Source organism: Eubalaena glacialis, chromosome 3 (genome assembly GCF_028564815.1).
Source record: "Eubalaena glacialis isolate mEubGla1 chromosome 3, mEubGla1.1.hap2.+ XY, whole genome shotgun sequence".
Taxonomy (NCBI): Eukaryota; Metazoa; Chordata; class Mammalia; order Artiodactyla; family Balaenidae; genus Eubalaena; species Eubalaena glacialis.
In genome coordinates this window covers 42,194,893-42,216,834 of record NC_083718.1, presented here as the reverse complement: position 1 = coordinate 42,216,834, position 21,942 = coordinate 42,194,893, and the positions used below count along the sequence as shown (strand labels likewise).

At 40.5% G+C, this 21,942-nt stretch overlaps 1 protein-coding gene across 8 annotated transcripts in view; it reads right to left on the bottom strand.

The window, feature by feature from the left end:
• Window positions 1–21,942, bottom strand: part of HHAT (hedgehog acyltransferase) — a 357,453-nt gene that overhangs the window by 249,843 nt on the left and 85,668 nt on the right. For all 8 annotated transcript variants that reach the window (XM_061185553.1, XM_061185550.1, XM_061185554.1 and 5 more), the window contains one exon: window positions 17,493–17,664. In XM_061185553.1, the coding sequence (XP_061041536.1) occupies window positions 17,493–17,664 (172 nt within the window). The remainder of the gene's footprint in view (window positions 1–17,492; window positions 17,665–21,942) is intronic.

Sequence of the window (21,942 nt, the reverse complement as noted above, 5' to 3'; positions counted from 1 at the left end):
CTGCTCTCAACAACAAGATGATGTGCCCTGTACATAGCAACCAGCCTCTTTCCACAGCCATTCCAATGATTTTCAAGGGTTCCACGACCAAAGTGGTCACAGTGGCAGCAATGAAGGCTTTGCATGGGATCAACAATACGGACTGCCCCTCACCAAAATTAACCTATCACTGCTGCTGAGCATCTAACTTTCCAGCCTCCATACTCTGGTGTCAGGTTGATTACACTGAACCTCTTCCACCCTGGAGGGGCCAGAGAACTATTCTTATTCTGGATGTGAATTTGCTTTCCACAACGCTCATTCCAGTACTGCCATCCATGGACTTATTGACTGTCTTATTCACTGCCATGTTATCAGACCTAACACAGCTTCTGACTGGTGACCTGACTGCATCAAATGGAGTGAGACAATGAGCTACATCCATGGGATTCACTGGTCTTATGCCATCACCCAGAAGCAGCTGACCTTATAGAATAGTCTATCAATAGTTCCAGTATGGCACCAGAGGAAAGACACTGTCTGATGACGCTGAGATGCTGTCCTTGCCTATGATGTTGAGGTGCTGTCTCATGGGATGTAGAAAGTGTTCTGAACCAGCAAACTACCTATGCTTTTACTCATAGCTTAAATAAGTAGAATCGGTATCCAAGAAGTAGAAGTGGATTAATTATACCTATTAATCCACTATTATGCCTATTATACCTATTAATCCACTCCTAAAATAGCTGCTTCCCATCCCTGCAACTCTGATCTACTTGTCTGGAGGCTTAACCACCCAGCAAGGAAACGCTTTCATCTGGGAATACACAATGATTCCATCGAATCAAAAGCTACTATTATGTAGCCATTTGGGGCTGCTCATGGAACTAGGTGAACAAGCAAAGAGGGGTAATGGTGTTAGCTGGGTAAATTAATCCTCACTATCAAGGGGAAACAGAGTTACCCCTACACATCAGAGGCAGGAAGGAATACAGAGGGAACTTGTGGGGTGCTTCTCAGTATTGCTATTTCTACTGGTTAGTTAATGGAAGACTACAGCAGCCAAACAAACATAGAAGCACCTAGGGCTTAGAGCCCTCAGGAATGGAGATTTCGATCACACCACTGGGCAAAGAACCCCAAACAACAAAGGTACTGATTGAAGGAAAAGAGAACATGGAATGGAAAGTAGAGAACAAAAGTCATAAGTCCTCTGATTAGAATTAGCTCTAAAACATTTACCATTTTTCTTATTTGCTGTGCACTGTATTCACATATAAATTTTAACTAATATTCCTCTTCACTCCTAGCCCATTCCGCTACTATTTAACATAAAGTGTGTTGTTGGTGGTGAACTCTACAACTGAGCCCACAGTTATAGAATGTTATCATTATGACGGAACTCAAGGAGACACAGACACCCCCCTGAGAGCCTGGACTTGGACTTGGAGGCAGCTGCTGATGGGTTGTCCCTCTCCGGGGAAGGATGTGAATGTTTCCCGCCCTGTGAGGGATAGCTGTGTATCTTCTTGAAGAAGGTCAGTCTGTGGCAAAGCACTTGAGGACCATATCTAACAAGGTCTCCTTGCTTTAACTTAAATCTTGTTTGAACTCAACAGACATGAAGAGGAGCTGGTCAGCATCCTCTTCCTGTAAATTCCTGCCTTTTAACAGAAGTCATCCTCCTGTTGGCCTTCAGAAAGGTACAATTACTGTCACTGTTCCCACTTGTGTCTGCCCTTCTGATTGCTTTTAGTTGGTCTCAACAGACACATTAAAAGTTACCATTTGGGCTTCCCTGGTGGCGCAGTGGTTGAGAATCTGCCTGCCAATGCAGGGGACACGGGTTCGGGCCCTGGTCTGGGAAGATCCCACATGCCACGGAGCAGCTGGGCCCGTGAGCCACAATTACTGAGCCTGTGTGTCTGGAGCCTGTGCTCCGCAACAAGAGAGGCCGCGATAGTGAGAGGCCCGCACACCGCGATGAAGAGTGGCCCCCGCTTGCCACAACTAGAGAAAGCCCTCGCACAGAAACGAAGACCCAACACAGCCATAAATAATAAATAAAAACAAAAAAAAACAAAAGAAAAACTCTTCCAACACTGGAAGTTTCTCTTTTAAAAAAAAAAAAAAAAAGTTACCCTCAAACTGCTTCTATGTTCTCACTGCCGCCTTATTCTACAACCCCGGCTTATACTCCTCCAAAATGACCAAAGAGAACAATGACTTCTTAACTGCCAAATGAAACAGAATCCCTTCAAGTCCCCTCTTACTTGACCCCCTCTCTTCAAATTCTGATCAATGGAGCACTGCTTTCTTCTTGAAACCTTCACAAAACCATTTGCTTTCTTCTTCATTTATTAACATTCCTTCTCATTTGTCACTGGATTCTCCTTTTCTACCCGTATCTTAAATGTTGATGTTTTCTAAAGTTCTATCCTTCCAGTAAGATATGTCTAATGGAGGTGCTGGAACAGCCCCACAGCTCCACAGGGGGCAGAGGTAGCCCCAGGAGGGCATGCACAACCCTGACATGGGCACCACCCATAGCCCCTAAAGCTCTGTCCACTCTTTGCTCATGTAGCAAATCTTCCTAGAGTCTGGTCTCCACCTGAGAATCTGATTATAGCAGCTCTAAACCTCACCGGAAATTGAAGTAGAAGGGAAAAGAAACCAACATCTCGCTGAGAAGAGATAAAATACATGGGAAGAAAATTTTATTTTGACATCTCTAGGAGAGTATGAAAGGGAATGAAAGAAAAGCAAATGTCACCTGTTGCCATGGAGTTCCTAAAGTCCTCTTAATTAGTGAGGTGCACTTGAGCTCTGATGGCCAAGCCAGCCACCACTGCTTTTTCCATCCCCACCAGGAGAGGATTTAATACCTTCCACAGAGTTTGTGAATATCTTCATTGTTGGATTAACCAAACCAAATGAATCCCATAGTAAACAACCTCTATTTACACCCCTATTCCTGTTAACTTTGCAGTCATCACTTTTTTTTAATTGAAGTATAGTTGATTTACAATATTATATTACTTTCAGGTATACTACCTGGTGATCCAATAATTTCATAGATTATACTCCATTTAAGGTTATTATAAAGTAATGGTTATATTTCCCTGTGCTTGTACAATATATCTTTGTTGCTTACTTATTTTATACATAGTAGTTTGTGTCTCTTAATTCCCTACCACTGTCTTGCCCTCCCCCCTTCCCTCTCCAAACTGATAACCACTAGTTTGTTCTCTGTAACTGTGCATCTGTTTTTATGTGCTTATATCCATTCATTTTATTTTTCAGATTCCACAAATAAGTGATAACACATTATTTCTCTTTCTCTGTCTAACTTACTTCACTAAAGCATAATACCCTCTAGGTCCAACCATGTTGTTGCAAATGACAAAATTTCATTCTTTTATGGTTAATATTCCATTTTATGTGTGTGTATATATATACGTATATATATATACATATATATATCACATCTTCTTTATTCATTCATCAGCTGATGGAATTTAGACTGCTTCCATATCTTGGCTACTGTAAATACTGCTGCTATGAACACTGGGGTGCATGTATCTTTTCGAATTAGTGCTTTCATTTTCTTCAGATATATGCCCAGGAGTGGAACTGCTGGATCATATGGTAGTTCTAGCTCTAGTTTTTTAGGAACCTCCATACTGTTTTCATAGTGACTGCACCAATTTACATTCCCACCAACAGTGTACGAGGGTTCCCTTTTCTCCACACCCTCTCCAGCATTTGTTATTTGTAGACTTTTTAATGATAGCCATTCTGACTGGTGTGAGGTAATGCCTCATTGTGATTTTGATTTGCATTTTTCTGATGATTAACTATTTTGAGCATCTCTTCATGTGCTGTTGGCTATCTGTCTATTCAGGTCTTCTGCTCACTTGTTAAACAAGTTTTTTATGTACTGAGTTGTACAAACTGTTTATAAATTTTGGACATTAACCCCTTATCAGTCATATCATTTACAAATATTTTATTCCATTCAATAGATTGTCTATTTGTTTTGCTGATAGTTTCCTTTGCTGTGCAAAAGCTTTTAAGTTTAATTAGGTCCCAACTGTTTACTTTTGCTTTTGTTTCTTTTGCCTTACACTTAAGATCCAAAAAAATATTGCTACAATTTACATCAAAAATTGTTCCACCCATGTTCTCTTCTAGGAGTTTTATGATTTCTGGTCTTACAGTTAGGTCTTTAATCCACTTTGAGTTTATTTTTGTATATGGTATGTATAAAAAGCTATAATAGACTTCTGTATTTAATCTGTATCCTGCAACTTTACTGAATTCATTTATTAATTCTAATAGTTTTGTGGTGGGTTTTCTACATGTAGCATCATGTCATCTGCAAATAGTGACAGTTTTACTTCTTCCCTTCCAACTTGGATGCCTCTTGTTTCTTTTTCTTGCCTGATTGTTGTGGCTAGGACTTCCAATACTATGTTAAATAGAAGTGGCGAGAGTGTGCATCCTTGCTTTCTTCCTGATTTTAGAGGAAAAGCTTTTAACTTTTCACTATTCAGTATGATGTTAGTAGCAGGTTAGTCATAAATGGCCTTTATTATGTTGAGATAGTTATGTTCCCTCTATAACACTTTGATGAGAGTTTTCATCATGAATGGGTGTTGAATTTTGTCAAATGCTTTTTCTACATCTTTTGAGATGATCATGTAATTTTTATCCTTCCTTTTGTTAATGTGGTGTATCACATTGATTGATTTGCATATGTTGAACCATCCTTCCATTCCTGGAATAAATTCCACTTGATCATGGTGTATGATCCTTTTTATATATTGTTGGATTCAGTTTACTAATATGTTGTTGAGGATTTTTGCATCTATGTTCATCAAAAATATTAGCCTGTAATTTTCCTGTTTTGTATTGTCCTTGTCTGGTTTTTGTATCAGGGTAATGGTGGGATCACCAAATGTTTTTGGGAGTGTCCCCCACCCCTTCAATTTTTTGGAATAGTTTGAGAAAGATAGGCACTAAGCTCTTCTTTATATGTTTGGTAGAATTCCACTGTGAAGCTGTCTGGTCCTGGACTTCAGTTTGCTGGGAGTTTTTTTATTACAGATTCAGTTTAATTACTAGTCATCAGTCTGTTCAGATTGTCTATTTCTTCCTGATTCAGCTGTAGAAGGTGTATGTGTCTAGAAAGTTGTCCATCTCTTCTAGGTTGTCCAATTTGTTGCCAAATAATGGTTCATAGTATTCTCTTATAATTTTTTATGGTACAGTTGTTATTTCTCCTTTCATTTTTATTTTTTAAATTTTGGTCTTCTCCCTTTTCTTCTTGATAAGCCTGACAAAAGGTTTATCAATTTTGTTTATCTTTTAAAAAAACTAGCTCTTGGTTTCATCGATCTTTTCTAACAGTTTTCGGTCTCTATTTTATTTATTTCCTTTCTATCTTTAATTTTTCCTCTTTCCTGCTGACTTTGGGCAATTTTCATTGTTCTTTTTCTAATTTGTTAGATGGTAGGTTAGGGTATTTGAGATTTTTCTTACTTCTTGAGGTAGGCCTGTATCTCTGTACACATCCCTCTTAAAATTATTTTTGCTGCATTCCAGAGGTTTTGGAAAGTTGTGTGTCCATTTTCATTTGTCTTGAGGTATTTTCTGATTTCCTCTTTGATTTCTTCACTGACCCATTAGTTTTTTAGTTTCATGTGTTTGTGTTTTTCCCATTTTTCTTCCTATAATTGATTTCAATTATAGTTTCATACCATTGTGGTCAGAAAAAAATGCTTGATATAATTTCTATCCTCTTAAATTTGTTGAGACATGTTTTGTGACCTAGAATGTGGTCTATCTTAGAGAATGTTCCATGTACACTTGAAAAGAATGTGTTTCTTCTGTTTTGGGATGGAATGTCCTGTAGATATCTATTAAGTCCAACTGATCTAATATGTCATTTAAGGCCAATGTTTCCTTACTGATTTTCTTTCTGGGTGATCTGTCCATAGATGTCAGTGGGGTGTTAAAGTCCCCTGCTATCAATGATTATTGTAAATTTCTCCCTTTATGTCTGTTAATATTTGCTTTATATATTTAGATGCTCCTTATTGAGTACATATATGATAAGGAGTGTTATATACTCTTCTTATATTGATACCTTTATCATTATAGAATGCCCTTCTTTGTCTTTTGTTATAAACTTTGTTTTAAATCTATTTTGTCTGATATGAGCATTGCTACCCCCACTTCCTTGTCATTTCTTTTTGCATGAAATATCTTTTTCCATCTCCTCACTTTAATCTGTGTGTGTCTTTAGATCTGAAGTGAGTCTCTTGTAAGTAGCATATAAATGGGTCTTGTATTTTTATCCAATCAGCCACCATATATCTTTTGATTAGAAACTGACATTTAAAGTGATTACTGATAGGTATGTACTTATTCCCATTTTGTTACCTGTTTTCTGGTTGCTTTTGTAGTCCTTCTCTGTTCTTCTTTTAGTTTCTTTCCTTGTGATTTGATGATTTTCTCTCATGGTATGCTTGTATTTCTTTCTCTAGTTTTTGTTATCTATTGTAGGTTTTTGATTTGTGGTTACCATGGTGTTCATAAATGTTGACCTATAACTGTATCTACTTGTTTTAAACTGGTAGTCATTTAAGTTCAAATACGTTCTAAAAGATCTACATTTTTTACTCCCCTCCCCCACATTTTGTGTTTTTGATGTCATGTTTTACATCTTCATGTTTATCCCTTTACTATTTATTGTGGTTATAGTTGATTTTAAAATTTTTTGTCTTTTAATCTTTGTACTAGCTTATTTAATAGTTGATCCTCAGCCCTTAACATATATTTGCCTTTACTATATAGTGGGATTTTCCCCTTATCTACTGATCCTTGCTATAGCTTTTTCTTTTCCATTTAGATAAGATGTTTTAACATTTCTTTTAGGGTAGGTTTAGTATTGATGAACTTTTAGTTTTTGCTTTATCTGAGAAGTTCTTTATCTCTCCTTCCATTCTAAATGATAATCTTGCTGGTAGATTATCCTATGTTGCAGGTTTTTTCCTTTCAGCATTTTAAATATATCATGCCACTCCCTTCTAGCCTGCAAAGTTTCTGCAGAAAAATCAGCTGACAACATTATGGGGGTTCCCCTGTATATGATTCTTTGTTCTTCTCTTGCTGCCTTTAGAATTCTCTCTTTAACTTTTGCCATTGGTGCACTTGATGTTGTTCAAGAGGTCCCTTAAACCGTTCTCATTTTTTTAAATTTGTTTTTCTTTTTGCTGTTCTGATTTGGGTGACTTCCATTACTCTATCTTCCAGATCACTTGTGCGTTCTTCTGTATCACCTGGTCTGCTATTAATTCCTTCTAATGTGTTTTTCATTTCAGTTATTGTATTCTTCAGTTCTGACTGGTTCTTTTTTATATTTTCTAGTTCCTTGTTAAAATTCTCACTGCGTTCATCTATTCTTTTCCCTATATCAGTTAACATTATTTTTATTAATGCTTTGAATTCTTTATCGGATAAATTATTTATTTTTGTTTCATTTGTTGTTTTTTCAGGGGTTTTCTCTTGTTTTTACAATTGAAACAAATACTTCTGTCTTCTCATTTTGCTTAACTTTCTCTGTCTGTATGAAATTAGGTGAAACAGTTACCTATTCCAGTCTTGAAGGTGTGCTCTTGTGTGGGAGTCTCCCTATACAGTCTGTGTGTGCCCAGTGCCTGGATCTGACAGTGGGAGAGCTGGATCTGATGTGAGCAGGAGTCATGTCTTTCCCCAGGGTATGCTGGCAGCTATCACCTTGGTAGGAGGTGGGGCTGGAGATGGAGCAGATAGGGACAGAGCCAGGTATGAGCTGGGGCTTCTCCTCTGCTCAGTGGCCACCACCACACTACGAGGGGCAGGGGTGGGCCCCAAGCTGCTGGAGCAGAAGCTCTGAGGGTTGGGTCCAAGATGGTTCCATTCCCTTTAAGTGTGTGCTCTCCCCACTCTTAGCACTGGCATCCTTGCCCCAGAGCAGAGCAGTGCTGGAGCAAGAGGGCCTGGAGCAGGGGCTGGAGCAGGCGCTCAGCATGGGTCAGGGCTCAGGCTGTGGCAGCCCTGGCCCTAGAGTCCAAGACCACTTCTGATGCGCTGCCTCCATAAGGACCAGTACGGCTGTCCCCACCCTGTTCAGATGTCATTCTGGGTCCAAGCAGGCTCTATCCCTCACAACTGAGCACTCCGCTCAGCTGCAACAGCCCTCACCCTAGTGTGGAGCTGCATCACGAAGCAAGTGGGGCCAGAGTGGACACTCAGTGCAGGCTGGGGTGCATGCGAGGGTGGTCACAGAAAACCAGCCAGAGCCCCATGCAGTTTCAATCTACTTTCTCTGTCTTGTTCCCAGGAGTAAGCAAGTGTGTGCATGCTCTTCCTGAGTGGAGTCTAGGTTTCTTACAGTCCTCCTGTTAGTCCCACTGGCTTTCTAACCAGCTAAGGAGACTCGTCTTCCTGGTGTTGGACCCCAGGGCTGGGACACCCAACATGTGGCTCAAACTTCTCACTTCCAAGGGAGGACCTCCACCTCTGTAACCCCCCGCCTCTTCTCAGTCCCCACCCAGGGGCACAGGTCCCAAACCTAATCGCTTCTATTCCCTTCCTACCCAACTCCATGTGGATCTTTCTTACAGCCTTGGTTGTGCAAGAGTCTTTCTGCCAGTCTCCAGTTAGTTTTCAGTGGGAATTGCTCTGCATGTAGATGTGTTTTTGATGTTTTCATGGAGGGAGGTGAGCTCTGTGTCCTCCTACTCCACCATCATCATTTGAATCTGCACTCATCACTTTTTGGATGATTTCCCTTTGGCACCTTATGCAGAATCCTGAATTGATCACTGGTTTGAATGTCTGATCACTCACATTCACTAGGCAGAATTTCTATAAGATTTATTTTATTCACCTGAACATGTATGTGAGTATTCATTAAGCACCTGTGCAGTGCACTGTTCTTTAGTGAGCGCTGAGGGGGACAGACACCAAAGGTAGTGGCATAGTTCCTTCTCTAAAGCAGCTTTCACCCTACTTAGTGGTGCTCAGAGGGAGTCATCTCTGGGCAGAGTAGAACGTTACTCAGTCCTGAGATCCTTGGAGATGAAAACCCAGTTGTATATCTTCTTGCACGTGAGACAAAGAGGCACCTTTTATTCTGCCTGCGCTGCTGCCTCACACTTAACTGCAACTTTAGGGTGGGGAAAAAAGGCCATCACAGAAGAAGAGAGAACCCTTTCATCGAGAGAATAAAAGCCTAACAGAATTAAAAAATAAAAGTATTTCTTTACTATATCAGAAGGAAATCAGAAATTGCAGACCAGGGCCCAAGGGCCTTTGTAAGCCTTATACTCCCTGATGCTTATTTTCTTTATCTCTCTGAACGTCCCAAGAGGGATTAGCCCCAAACCCTGAAGCTGGGGAAATCCTGTGTACTGTAAAGAAAGGGGATGCTTGTCAGGCTCTACTCCAATCCCATGAAAGCCAGGAGGAAGGGAAACCCCTAGGAGAGACACAGGGGTGGCAGGTCTGCCACAAGAAAGTGAGAAGCAGGCCAGGCCATCTGAGCTTCCTTGACAGGGAGACAGAACACAACAGGCATTATCATTTAACACCATTAAAGCAGCATATTAGCTACTGCCTCTATTTTCTCACTTCTGATTATTCTACTACCCTGGTTTATACTCCTTAAAAATGACCAAGTCAACAACAAAAAAAGTCAAACATGGCCAAAGTCAACAATGGCTTTCAGAATGAAACACTCTCTTCAGCCCCCTCTTCCTTGGCCTCTCTTCAACTTCTGATAAATTGAGCCTCCCTTTCTTATTGAAACCTTCACAAAACCATCTGCTTCCTCCTTCATTTATTAATATTCCTTCTCACTTGTTGCTGGCTCTTCCTTTTCTGCCTGCCTCTGAAATGTTGGCATTCCTTCAAGTTCTATAGTTGGCCCTCTTTTATTCTCACTCCACACATTTTTCTAGGAAATCCCTTTACTCCCATGGACTCAACTATCACATATATGTGATGGCTTTCAAATGTCTGTCTGCATCCCCAATCCCTCTCCTGAGCTCCAGTGCCATCTAACTGTAGCAGAGATGTCTCCACCTGGATGTTCAGTTTTAACCATAACTTGTCAAAAACTGGACTCTTTATTCTTCCCTAAAACCTGCTCCCAGTCCTCCTATATTCCCTGCTCTTGGTGAATGGAAGTGTCAATCATCACCTAAACTCTAAACCAGAAGATTCCCTAGATCTTCCCTCTCTCATCTTCCCTGTCTCATTGGTGAGCAGAGCCTATTGACTGTGCCTCCATCCTTCTCATCACTCCCTTCTTCTCCAACCTCCCTGCTTCACTCAAGTCGTCATCACCTTGCTCCTGACTTAGTCTAATGTTCCATCATGTAAAGCACGGTCTGGCTCTTTAATATTTGTTGAATAAAGACATGGACCTTTTTCTATCAGATTTTCCTATTTCTAGTTTTACTCCACTCTGATTCATATTCTACACTGCAAGCAGAATATTTCTAAACCCCAAATCTAATCCTGTTTCCTCTCCCCTTAAATACTTTCTGGTTTTCACTCTTCGGGTATTTAAATTACTTAAAGTATATAAATACGTCCATGGGTCCCTATCACCTAAAAGGTAGAACAAATCCTCCTTAGCATGATCCAGAAGCTCTTCCTAATAAAAACCCTTCATGTCTTTCTGGCAGAATCTCTCACTATACCTTAGACTCTGCGTCCAGCTCTCCTTACAACTCACAGTTCTCTGAGTACAGCAGAGTAACCCATACCAAGCAGGACCTTTATTTATGCTGCAGTCCAACCCCTCCCCCTCAGCCCTGTCCATATGTTCTTTTTAACAAGGACTGCCCTCCCTGTTAAGACAAACTATTTTACCAGAGCCTAACCTACTGGGATTTTATCAGAGCTTTACCAACTTGGGGGAAGGAAAATTCCCAACTCTAGTCTGCTATAGCCTTCCACATGAATGGAAAAAATACCCAACTCCAGTACCCCCTAGTCATCCTATACTACCAAAGAGGATGGGGGAAAAAAACCTGAGACTCATTTGTGAAGTTCACATCACAGGGGCATAGACTCACTGAAAGTCTGAGACCTAATCACAGAACTAAAGAACACTTCCCCTCTCCCAACACCTTATATACTAAAGTTCTTTTTACTCAGCACATCGTGTCCACCTTTCCAAAATACATTACAAAGCATACTAAAAGGCAAAAAAAAAAAAAAAAAAAGAACCAAAACACAGACGAAGCAGCAGAACCAGACCTAGATATGGCAGGGATGTAGGAATTATCAAATTGGGAATTTAAAATAACTATTATTAATATATGAAGAGCTTTAACGAAAAAGGTAGACAACATGCAAGAATACTGTAGGCAGAGAGATGGAAATGCTAAGAATCAAAGAAATGCTAGAGCTCAAAAACACTGAACAGAAATGAAGAAAGCCTTTGAAGAGCTTATCAGTAGACTGCATACAGCTGAGGAAAAAACCTCTGAGCTTGAGGATTTGTCAATAAAAACTTCTAAACATGAAAAGCAAATAGAAAAAAGACTGAAGGAAAAAAAAACACAGAATGGAGTACCCAAGAACTGTGGGACAATTTAAAAAGGTGTAACATAAATGTAATGGGAATACCAGAAGGAGAAGAACAGAAGCAATATTTGAAGCAATAATGACTAAGAATTTCCCCAAATTAACATGAGACACCAAACCAAAGATCCAGGAGCTCAGGGAACACCAAGCAGGATAAATGCCCCCAAAACTGCACCTATGCATATTGTATTCAAACTTCAGAAAACCAAAGGTGAAGAAAAAACACTGAAAGAAGCAAGGTGGTGGAGGTGGGAAACATCTAACCTGTAGAGGAACAAAGATAAGAATTACCTCCCGCTTCTCCTAGAAACGTGCAAGCAAAGAGAGTAAAAGAAAACATTTAAAGTACTGACAGGAGAAAAAACAACCACCTAGAACGCTGTGGTCCTGTGAAAGTATCCTTCAAAAGTGAATGATAAATAAAGCCTTCCTCAGACAAACAAAAATGGTGGAATTTGTTTCTAGTAGACTTGACTTGCAGGAAATGTTAAAAGAAATTCTTCAGAGGGAAGGAAAATGATATAGGTTAGAAACTTGGATCTATATAAAGAAGGGAAGAGCTAATAAATGAAGGTAAAATAAAACCTTTGCTAATTCTTTTCTATTCTTGATCTAACAAATAACAGTTTGTTCAAAATAATAAAAGCAACGATGTATTTATCACTACAGTTTATATATAAGTAAAATGAATGACAGTAATGACACGAACGACAGGAGGGAGGAATTAGGAATATTTTATTATAAGGAACAATCAGGAATATTTTAAGGTACTTGCAGTACCTGTTAAGTGATATTGTGTTATCTGAAAATAGATTCGGAGTAGTTGTAAATGTATACTGCAAATTTTACGGCAACTACTAAGAAAGTTAAAAAAGAAGTATACTTGATATGCTAAGAAAATAAAGAAAATGGAATGATATAAAATGTTTAATTATAAACAAAAAAGGCAAACAAAGAATGAAACATAAAAATAGGAACAAAAATCAAGGGCGATGAATAGAAGAGAGTAACAAATATGACAGATAATAATCCAATCATATCAATAATCACTTTAAACATCAATGGTCTAAATACATCCATTAAAAGAGATTATCAGAGTGGATCAAAAAATAGGACCCAACCATATATTGTCTAAAAGAAACCCACTTTAAATATAAAGATACAGTTAAGTTAAAAGTAAAGGCATAGAGAAAGATATACCATACTAAGACTAATTAAAGCTGGAGTAGATATATTTCAGACACATCAGACCTCCAAGCAAGGAAAATTATCAGAGATAAAAAGGGGCATTACCTAATGATAAAGGGGTCACTTCTCTAAAAAGACATAATAATATAATATATAATACGTATGTGCAGAACAGAGGGTCAAAATATGTGAGGCAAAAACTGATAGAAAAGCAAGGGGAAACAGATGAATCCAACTATTGTAATTAGAGACTTCACCACCCCTCTAACAGAAATGGACAGATCTATCAGGCAGAAAATCAGTAAGGACACGGTTGAACTCAACAGCACCATCAGTCAAGTGGATATAATTGACATCTATAGGCTATTTTATCCAACAACAGAACACACAGTCTTCTCAAGCTCACATGGAACATTCACCAAGATAGACCACATTCTGGACCATAAAACACACCTAAATAAATTTAGGAGAACAGAAATCATACAATGTCTGCTCTCAGATAATAATGGATAATAATGGAATTAAATTAGAAATCAACAATAGATAGCTAGGAAATCTTAAAATACTTGGAGATTAAACAGGAAAAAAGGCAAGGATGTCCCCTCTCACCACTCCTTTTCAATATCATACTGGAAGTCTTAGCTAATTCAATAAAAGAAGAAAATGAAACAAAAAACATACACTTTGGGAAGGAAAAAATTACTTTTCCTTGCAGATGACATGATTGTCTATGTAGAAAATCCCAAAGAAGCAACAAAAACAAAAAAATCTCCTGGAATAAGAGATTGTAGCAAGGTTGTACAAGATAAGGTTAATATAGTAAAGTCAATCACTTTTCTATTTACCAGCAATAAACAAGTGGAATTTGAAACTAAAAACACAATACCATTTACATTAGTACCTCCCCAAAAAAATTCAGGTATAAATATAAATATAACAAAATGTGTGCAAGTTATATATGAGGAAAACTAAAAAAGTCTGATGAAAGAAATCAGAGAAAAACTAAATAAATGGAGAGACAGCCATGTTCATGGATAGAAAGACTCAAGATAACAAGATATCAATTCTTCCATACTCCATCTATAGATTCAATGCAATCCAAATCAAAATCCTAGCAAGTTATTTAGTGGATAGTGACAAACTGATTCTAAAGTTTATATGGAGAGGCAAAAGACCCAGAATAACCAGCACGACATTGGAAAAGAAGAAGAAAGTCAGAGGCCTGCCACTATCTGACTTCAAGACTTACTTTAAAGCTACATTAATCAAGACAGTGTGACGCTGGTGAAAGAATAAACAAAAAGATCAATGGCACAAAACAGAGAGCCAAGATATAGACTCATAAATACAAATAAAGTCGACCAATCTTTGACAAAGGAGCAAAGGCAACATAATGGAGCAAAGACAGTCTTTTTAACAAATGGTGCTGGAAGAAATTCATGTCTAATTTCTTACACCCTTCACAAAAATTAACTCGAAATAGATCATAGACCTAAACATAAAACACACAACTCTAAAACTCTTAGAAGATGACACAGGAGAAAACCTAGGTGACCTTGGGGATGGTGGATTTTTTAGATACAACACCAAATGCACGATCCATGAAAGAAATAATTGATAAGCTGGATTTCATTAAAATTAAAAACTTTTGCTCTGTTAAAGACACTGTCAAGAGAAAGAGAAGATAAGCCACAGACTGGGAGAAAATATTTGCGAAAGACACACCTGATAAAGGACTGTTATACTGGCAAGTATGTGGAATAGCAGGCACTCATAACTTGCAGGTAAGAAAAAAAAAAAAAGCCAGCTTGAAAAATGTCAGTTTGGCAGTTTCTTACGAAAATAAACATTTTCTTACCATATAATCACTCCCTGGTATTTATTCAAAGGAGTTGAAAACTTATGGCCACATAAAACTCTGCAGGTGGATATCTATAGCAAATTTATTCATAATTGCAAAACTCAGAATCACCTGAGATGTACTTCAGTAGGCAAGCAGATAAATGAACTGTAGAACATCCAGACAATGTAGTATTATTCATCACTAAAAACAAATGATCTATCAAACCATAAAAAGACATGGAGGAACCTTAGATGCATATCATTAAGTGAAAGATGTCAATCTGAAAAAGCTACATACCGTATGATTCCAACTATACAACAACATTCTGGAAAATGTAAAACTATGGAGATGGTAAAAAGGTCAGTGGTTGCCAGGGATTAAAGGGGAGAGAGGGATGAATAGAGCACAGAGAATTTTTAGGGCTGTGAAACTACTCTGTCTCATATTATAGGAGTGGATACACGTCATTACACATCTGTCAAAACCCACAGACTGTACAACACTGAGTAAATGCTAATATAAAGATGGACTTCGGGTGATAATGACGTGTCATTGTAGGTTTATCAATTGTAACAAATGTTCCACACTGGTGGGAACGTTGATACTGGCGGAGGCTGTGTATGTGTGGGACAGGGGATATATGGGAAATCTCTGTACTTTGCTCTCAGTTTTGCTATAAATCCAAAATCGCTCTAAAAATAAAGTCTATTTTTAAAAAAAAAAAAAAAAAGATTTTATAAAAAGGGAATGATAAACCCAAAAGTCAGGTTATCTTTGTGGAGGGGGCGAAAGGAGGCGATGGGATTATGGGTGCAAACAAAGGGCTTGTAGGATTCTGGTTAGTTCTTAAACTGAGTGGTTGGTACCCAAATGGACCCCTAATGACTCTTCTTTGTCACTGGATTTACCACCCTTAGTGCTGACCTTAGGAGTAATAGCTGTCTGAGATAACTTTTCCTTTTTGTTTAAGCCCCATTTTCAGTTTTGCTTTCCAGTTTTCATAGTTAAAATCACCCAAACGGATACAATCTCTTAATTTGGATGTAGTACAACTGGGATCTGATTTAGCATAAGCCATCACTTAATCCTATTTTGTTTGCCTAAGTGTGTCATTAAAGCCTTAGATTATTAGTTACCCCCAACTACGAAAAAAGATTTTGTCTGGGAAGAAGAGACTGTCGTTAAAACAACTCAGCATTTTTCCAATCCTAAAAGGCATCTTCCTTGAAAACATTCTGATTAAGCATGTGTGATAACAGGGCAATCAAGATTTTTTTTTTTTTAAATCTATAAATCACCAAACAGATAAGGAGTCAGGCTATTACTCTTGCCCTTGGCAGAGAGCAGCTTAATCTGGCCGGAAGATCACACATTTCCCATTGGAGCCACAGGCTGGAGGTCAGACCACGGGGCTGAATTTCAGTTCTTGAAAGGAGTGCAAAGAAGTGAGAAGATTTCGTTCAGAAAGGAGCATGTTCTCTGCTGTTTCGGCCAGAGGAATAAAGAACGATGGCATCTCCACAGAAAAGTCTTATACTGGAGACTGTGTCCTGCTAAGGAAATAAGACCTGCAGCCCACCTACTTGCAGACAGAAAGAAATGGGTAGACAAGAAAAAGGGGCCAACAGAGGGGCCTACATAAGAACACACCATTAATTCTATCTATCAGACATTTTACGAGGTAAGCCCTTCATCTTCATGGTTTCACTTAATCCTCCAAACAACCCTGCAAATGTGAGTCTGCTCATTTGACAGGTGAACATGCAGACAGTTGTAGCAAGCTGCCAAAGATTGCCCACTAGCGACTGGTGGAGCCGAGGTTCAAGCCTATATCTGGCTGTGAATGGATAAAGAAGATGTGGTACATATATACAACGGAATATTACTCAGCCATAAAAAAGAGTGAAATAATGCCATTCGCACCAACACGGATGGACCTAGATTTTATCATACTACATGAAGTAAGCCAAACAGAGAAAGACAAATATCATATGCTATCACTTGTATGTGGAATCTAAAAAAATGATATGAATGAACTTATTTATAAGACAGAAATAGACCCACAGACATAGAAAACAAACCTATGGTTACCAAAGGGGAAAGCCGGGGGGGGGGGGGTTGCGGGGGCGGGGAGGGATAAATTAGGAGTTTGGGATTAACAGATACACACTACTATATATAAAATAGATAACCAACAAGGACCTACTGTATAGCACAGGGAACTATACTCAGTATTTTGTAATAACCTATAAGGAAAAAGAATCTGAAAAAGAATATATATATATACATGTGTGTGTGTGTATATATATACACATATATGTATGTATAGCTGAATCACTTGCTGTACACCTGAAGCTAACACGACATTGTAAATCAACTACACTTCAATAAAAAAAAAAAAAACCTGTATCTGTCTGACTCTAAAGCTCATACTCTTTGCTTTATATCATACAGGAAAACAACAAGGATTACTGCAGAACTCGGTCATAAAGCATTACTTCTTAGCAGGGACTAAGAGGCTGCACCCAGCATCCCTTGCCTTCTCCTGTCAAGTGCAATGCCGGCCACACCAGGAAGACGCGGACCCAGCTGAACTTGGCAGGATTCCATTAGGAAGAGGGATTGCTACCATCCTTGGTTCCAAGACCACCAAGCCTGACCCTCCCCTCTGTCAACCACCTCACACATGCGTCATCTCGGCCACAAGAGGAACAAGGTGAAAAAAAGGAGGGTTTGCTCAAGGCGACTACACCCCTGTCTGCCCCCGGTCCAGCTTCGCCGTGAAGCTACCTGTCTCGATGCTTGTTCTACCGCCAGTGATTTCCACCATTACCTAAGGTCCAACATGAGACGGCCCTCAGCAGGGAGGTGCTGCTGTAGATGGCGTGCATGTACATAAGATGAATCATCAGCTCCGCCAGCCACCAACAGGAGAGGAGGCGGCCCAGCCCCAGGGCAAGGATGGAAAGGCTGGCCTTCGGCGAGCCCTGCTCCTGCTGCTGCATCTAAAGTAGAAACAGAAGAAGTCATTAGATGGCACCTCCATTTTTAAAACCTTTCAGAGTCCCCTAGACAACGTTTTTATAAATTTTCATTTTTGCTGTATCTTCTAAGGGAGGGCTGGTTTAGCTTGCCTTGGGAACACTCGGCGTTCTAGGGTAAAAAAAACCATGTCTGACAAATACCATATGATATCACATATATGTGGAATCTAAAATATGAGACAAATGAACTTATTTACAAAACAGAAATAGACCCACAGACATAGAAAGCAAACTTATGGTGACCAAAGGGAAAAGGGGGTAGGGATAAATTGGGAGTTTGGGATTAACAGATACACACTACTGTATATAAAACAGATAACCAACAAGGACCTACTGTAGAGCACAGTAATATATTACAAGATGTTCAATATCTTGTAATAACCTATAATGGAAAAGAATCTAAAAAAAGAATAGATAGATAGGTAACTGAATCACTTTGCTGTACAACTGAAACTAACAGAACATTGTAAATCAACTATATTTCAATAAAAAAAATTTTTTTGAGTCATGTCCAAGCTAGAAAACTCTGTCCAAGAGCAAGAATAGGGTGGAGGCCACAAGCTAGCCCAGTGCCGAGAACCAAGAAGGGGTTCTGCATCCCTTCACCCCAGCAGCAGCCCTGCCAAAACCCAGGATGGAGGGCAGTTCCTGATGTATCCTAGACAAACACAGAAAAACAAGAGAGCGTGTATAAGTTTTCCGGATCTTACACTGACGCGATTTTATTAGACTGAAGGCTGCCTGGAAATGCAGAGGTGAAGTGACCGCCTTAATTATGAAGTTGTATCTGCACACATTAGCTGGCAGAGGATATGGACTTCGTTCAGCAAGGGCTTGACAATTAGGGCTCCAGACACTACATGAACAAGAGAGGCCCATCCCTAGGGGAAGGTGATCCTGACATGCTTCTTTAACTTCTCCTCTCCTCTAACCATCAGGGTGCAGTGTGTCCCACGGCAGCCAGGAGGGGCGGCAGGCACTGCCCTTAGAGGTGATGGGCTATCTACACTCCAAGGAATTAATTTCTATTCCATTCTTGAGCATCTATTCTACCACGGTCTCAAACGGTCCTCTTACAGCAAGAAACCAGACCAAGAAATTCTGGCTGGCGCAGTGACATTGCAATAAGCTGCATAAATGGCTTTCCCCCTTTTGCCATCTGCTTGGTTAGCTACGCCCAGGAAAGCTGTTGGTTTTAATTTTTTAATGTAAGTTGATCAAATTAACAGGAATTTCCTTTTTCCTTTCATTTTTTTCAGTTCACCTCAGAAAGATATTTATTAGGAAACAAGAGTAACCGCTTTGAAGGATCCACCCAGCTAAGTTTGACAGGGGAAGCACTAGCTGGGAAGGTTATCCAGAAAGGAAGGTGGGGCACAGGGGGATTTGCAGTTTTGCAGGGATTGCAGCTCACTGCAATTATAGCCGCAGCACAGCGACCCAATGCAGACCCCTTTCCCTCTCTAGGCATAACTGAGGGTGGTTTTCATATGAATCCTTACGTCAAGCGTACATGCTACAAAGTCTGGAGCAGAGCATCGACAAGCCAGTGGATGGCGAAATCCTCAGTAAGAGACCCCCTACCTGCCCGATCCCTCGTGTCTGCGTTATATAATTGAGAAGAAAAAGGAAATAACCCAAACTTCCAACAGTATGGGCTTGGGGCTTGGTTAAATGCATGAGTGCGCCTCAATCTTACGTAGCCATGAAAACTATTTTTTGATATAAATGTGCATAAATAAAGAAAGGCTGGAGTGACAGACACCAAAATGGCAGCAGTGATGGTAATCTTTGGATGGTAAGATTCTTAAGTTATTTTTTAACAATTATTATTTTTGTAATCAGGGCAAAAAGTAATGTAACTTCACGATATTGTGAAGACTTTGGTCCTCTCTGTTAGGCAAGCCCTCTGTTTCTGCAGCCTTCTTGTAAAAAATGCCAAGTCTCAGGACCTCCCCAGGGGAGCTCACCATCCTCTCTATGAGCAAGCAAGCCTCTCTCTCTTTTGTGCTACCCATCTTTATTTCTCCTTACCTTCCCACCTCACTCAGAGACTTTCTTAGTTACACGCTGAGTTGCCCTTTGTTCATTCTCAACCCTTTTCCAGCTCTCTAAAGCAAACTCATTTTGACCAAATGACTATCAGCAAATGAAGAAACAATTACGAATACAGTGTCCATCAGTCTATGGAGGCTAACAGTTCACACCAAGGCAACTGGGGAAGCTAAGACATGAAGAGGCACCTAAAACCATTCCAGACCAACAGAAGGGGCCTTTCTTGGTGCCAGACTCTTGGAGGAAAGCAGATTCCCTGACTGAATGTGATAACGACCTCAAAAGCAGTGCTGACAAAAGACAATCTTGGCACAACTGTCTCCAGTGTTCCCAAATAAGCAACTATGCACATGGCCTGCAGGCCCCTGAGCAGTTGCCTAACCCCAAGCTCAGGTCCCCTGAAGTCCAGACCTGCACCCAAGGCCTTGGAGCATCACTGGGTGTGCAGCCCCATCCCAGGGAGAGGAGACGCATCTAGACAGGAGGGAAGCCACTGTGAGATCAGAACAAACAGCCACGCCAGGCAATCAGGAAAATAAGTCTGTCCAATCACCTCCAGCTCCAGGCGACCACATTTCAAGGTCAGTCCAGAGGCCCTCCTTTCCTTCCCCAAACAATGCATGGTCTAAAATGACACGAGTATCTGTAATTAAGAAGAAACATGAGGTGCATTTTGTGACTGACTGAAGTCCCAATAATGACTTCCCTACTTTCCCCAGGGCCAAACTTGCTCTCCAGGTTTAAAAAGGCATACTTATGTGTCACCACTGGACCAGAAAGGCTGGACTTTTCTCTGCAATCCTCCCTTTTTGATGCTGGATGCCTCCCCATTCAGAGTAAGAGAAACGTCTATTCCTTAATTGCACAAGTAAACACAGCAGAAGGAAAACAATCCGATTTTTCATTCTCTTTGCTTTTACTTAAAAACATGGTTATTAGTCTTTCTGCAGAGTTGTACTGTTATTACAGTCCATTTATGTTTGCCCCTTGTCAATTCAGCAGGAGGAAAGACACACCAGACACAGCTCACTATTCAACCTCTGCATGCGAAGCGTTTCACTTGAGATACTTCAAACTGAGGCGAGTGCCAATCTTAAGACCACTGGCAACTGCCGTCAATGGGAATTTTTAGTTAAGGCTCCCCTAAAAAATACACACTAACTCATCTGCGAAGTGCATTTTAAAACATGTTAGATTTTAAAACCTCATTTCATGCAAATCGCATAAAAAGGAATATCGAAGCCCTTCAAAGATATTCTAATGATTAAAGATGACAGTTCTCAAAGATGAAAGGTTCTTTTCTTTCACATACGAATAATACCCATGTTGGAGAGCACCAAACAGAAGCCTTCCCCAGAGGCAACTGTTCAACTGAGTTACCTCTGCTCCAACCTCCACGCTTGGGTCAAGGGCACTGTAGCCCGAGTCTTGTTCCTTTGTAACGCGGGAGCTTCTCTCCAGCCCAGGGTCATAGACCGTACCCCTACTCCCAGGAAATCATTCCCTAATCAGACCCTCACTGCCCCTCCCCAGCATCCAGACCAAGGCCAGTAGTACCGAGTGGTCTCTGGCAGAACAGCAAGTGGGGCCTGCAGTCGGTGTAGCTGCCACAGGACTGGGACCTGGTCTGGCCAGCTTGAGCCTCCAGACCCACATGTCCACGAGGCCACACTGCTTCCTCCCTCTAACTCCTGTGAGGCTCACCGAGCTGGTGACAAGGCTCTGTCTGGTCTTTGTCCCTCCCACCACAACGCGCATTGCGTTAGCCGGTCCTTGCCTCTGCGTTACCATCTGTGAAGTGGGAGTAACGACAGGGCCTCTCTCCCGGGGTTGTTGCCAGGATGAAAGGCATCAGAACATGGAAAGCCTGGTTAGGAGTAAGTGCTCAGTTAGGGTTACTTCTCACATTTGGCATCGTTCCAGATGCGCCCTACAGCCAGAGCCCACCCCATACCCCTAGTGGTTTGTCTGGGACACTGACTGCCAGGCCTGGTACTTCAGGGGCTGGGCCCACCCCTGCACCTGCAGCCACTGCCTGCATCTGTCTTCCGCTGGCCTCCTCTAAGATCAAGGATGGTCCCTGCCCAGAATCCGGCCCAGAATGGCCCCTGCTGCTGCCCTCACCTATCAGCCTGGACACCCAGGGCCTCGGTTCTGGCATAAACTTATGTTAGTTCTCACCCT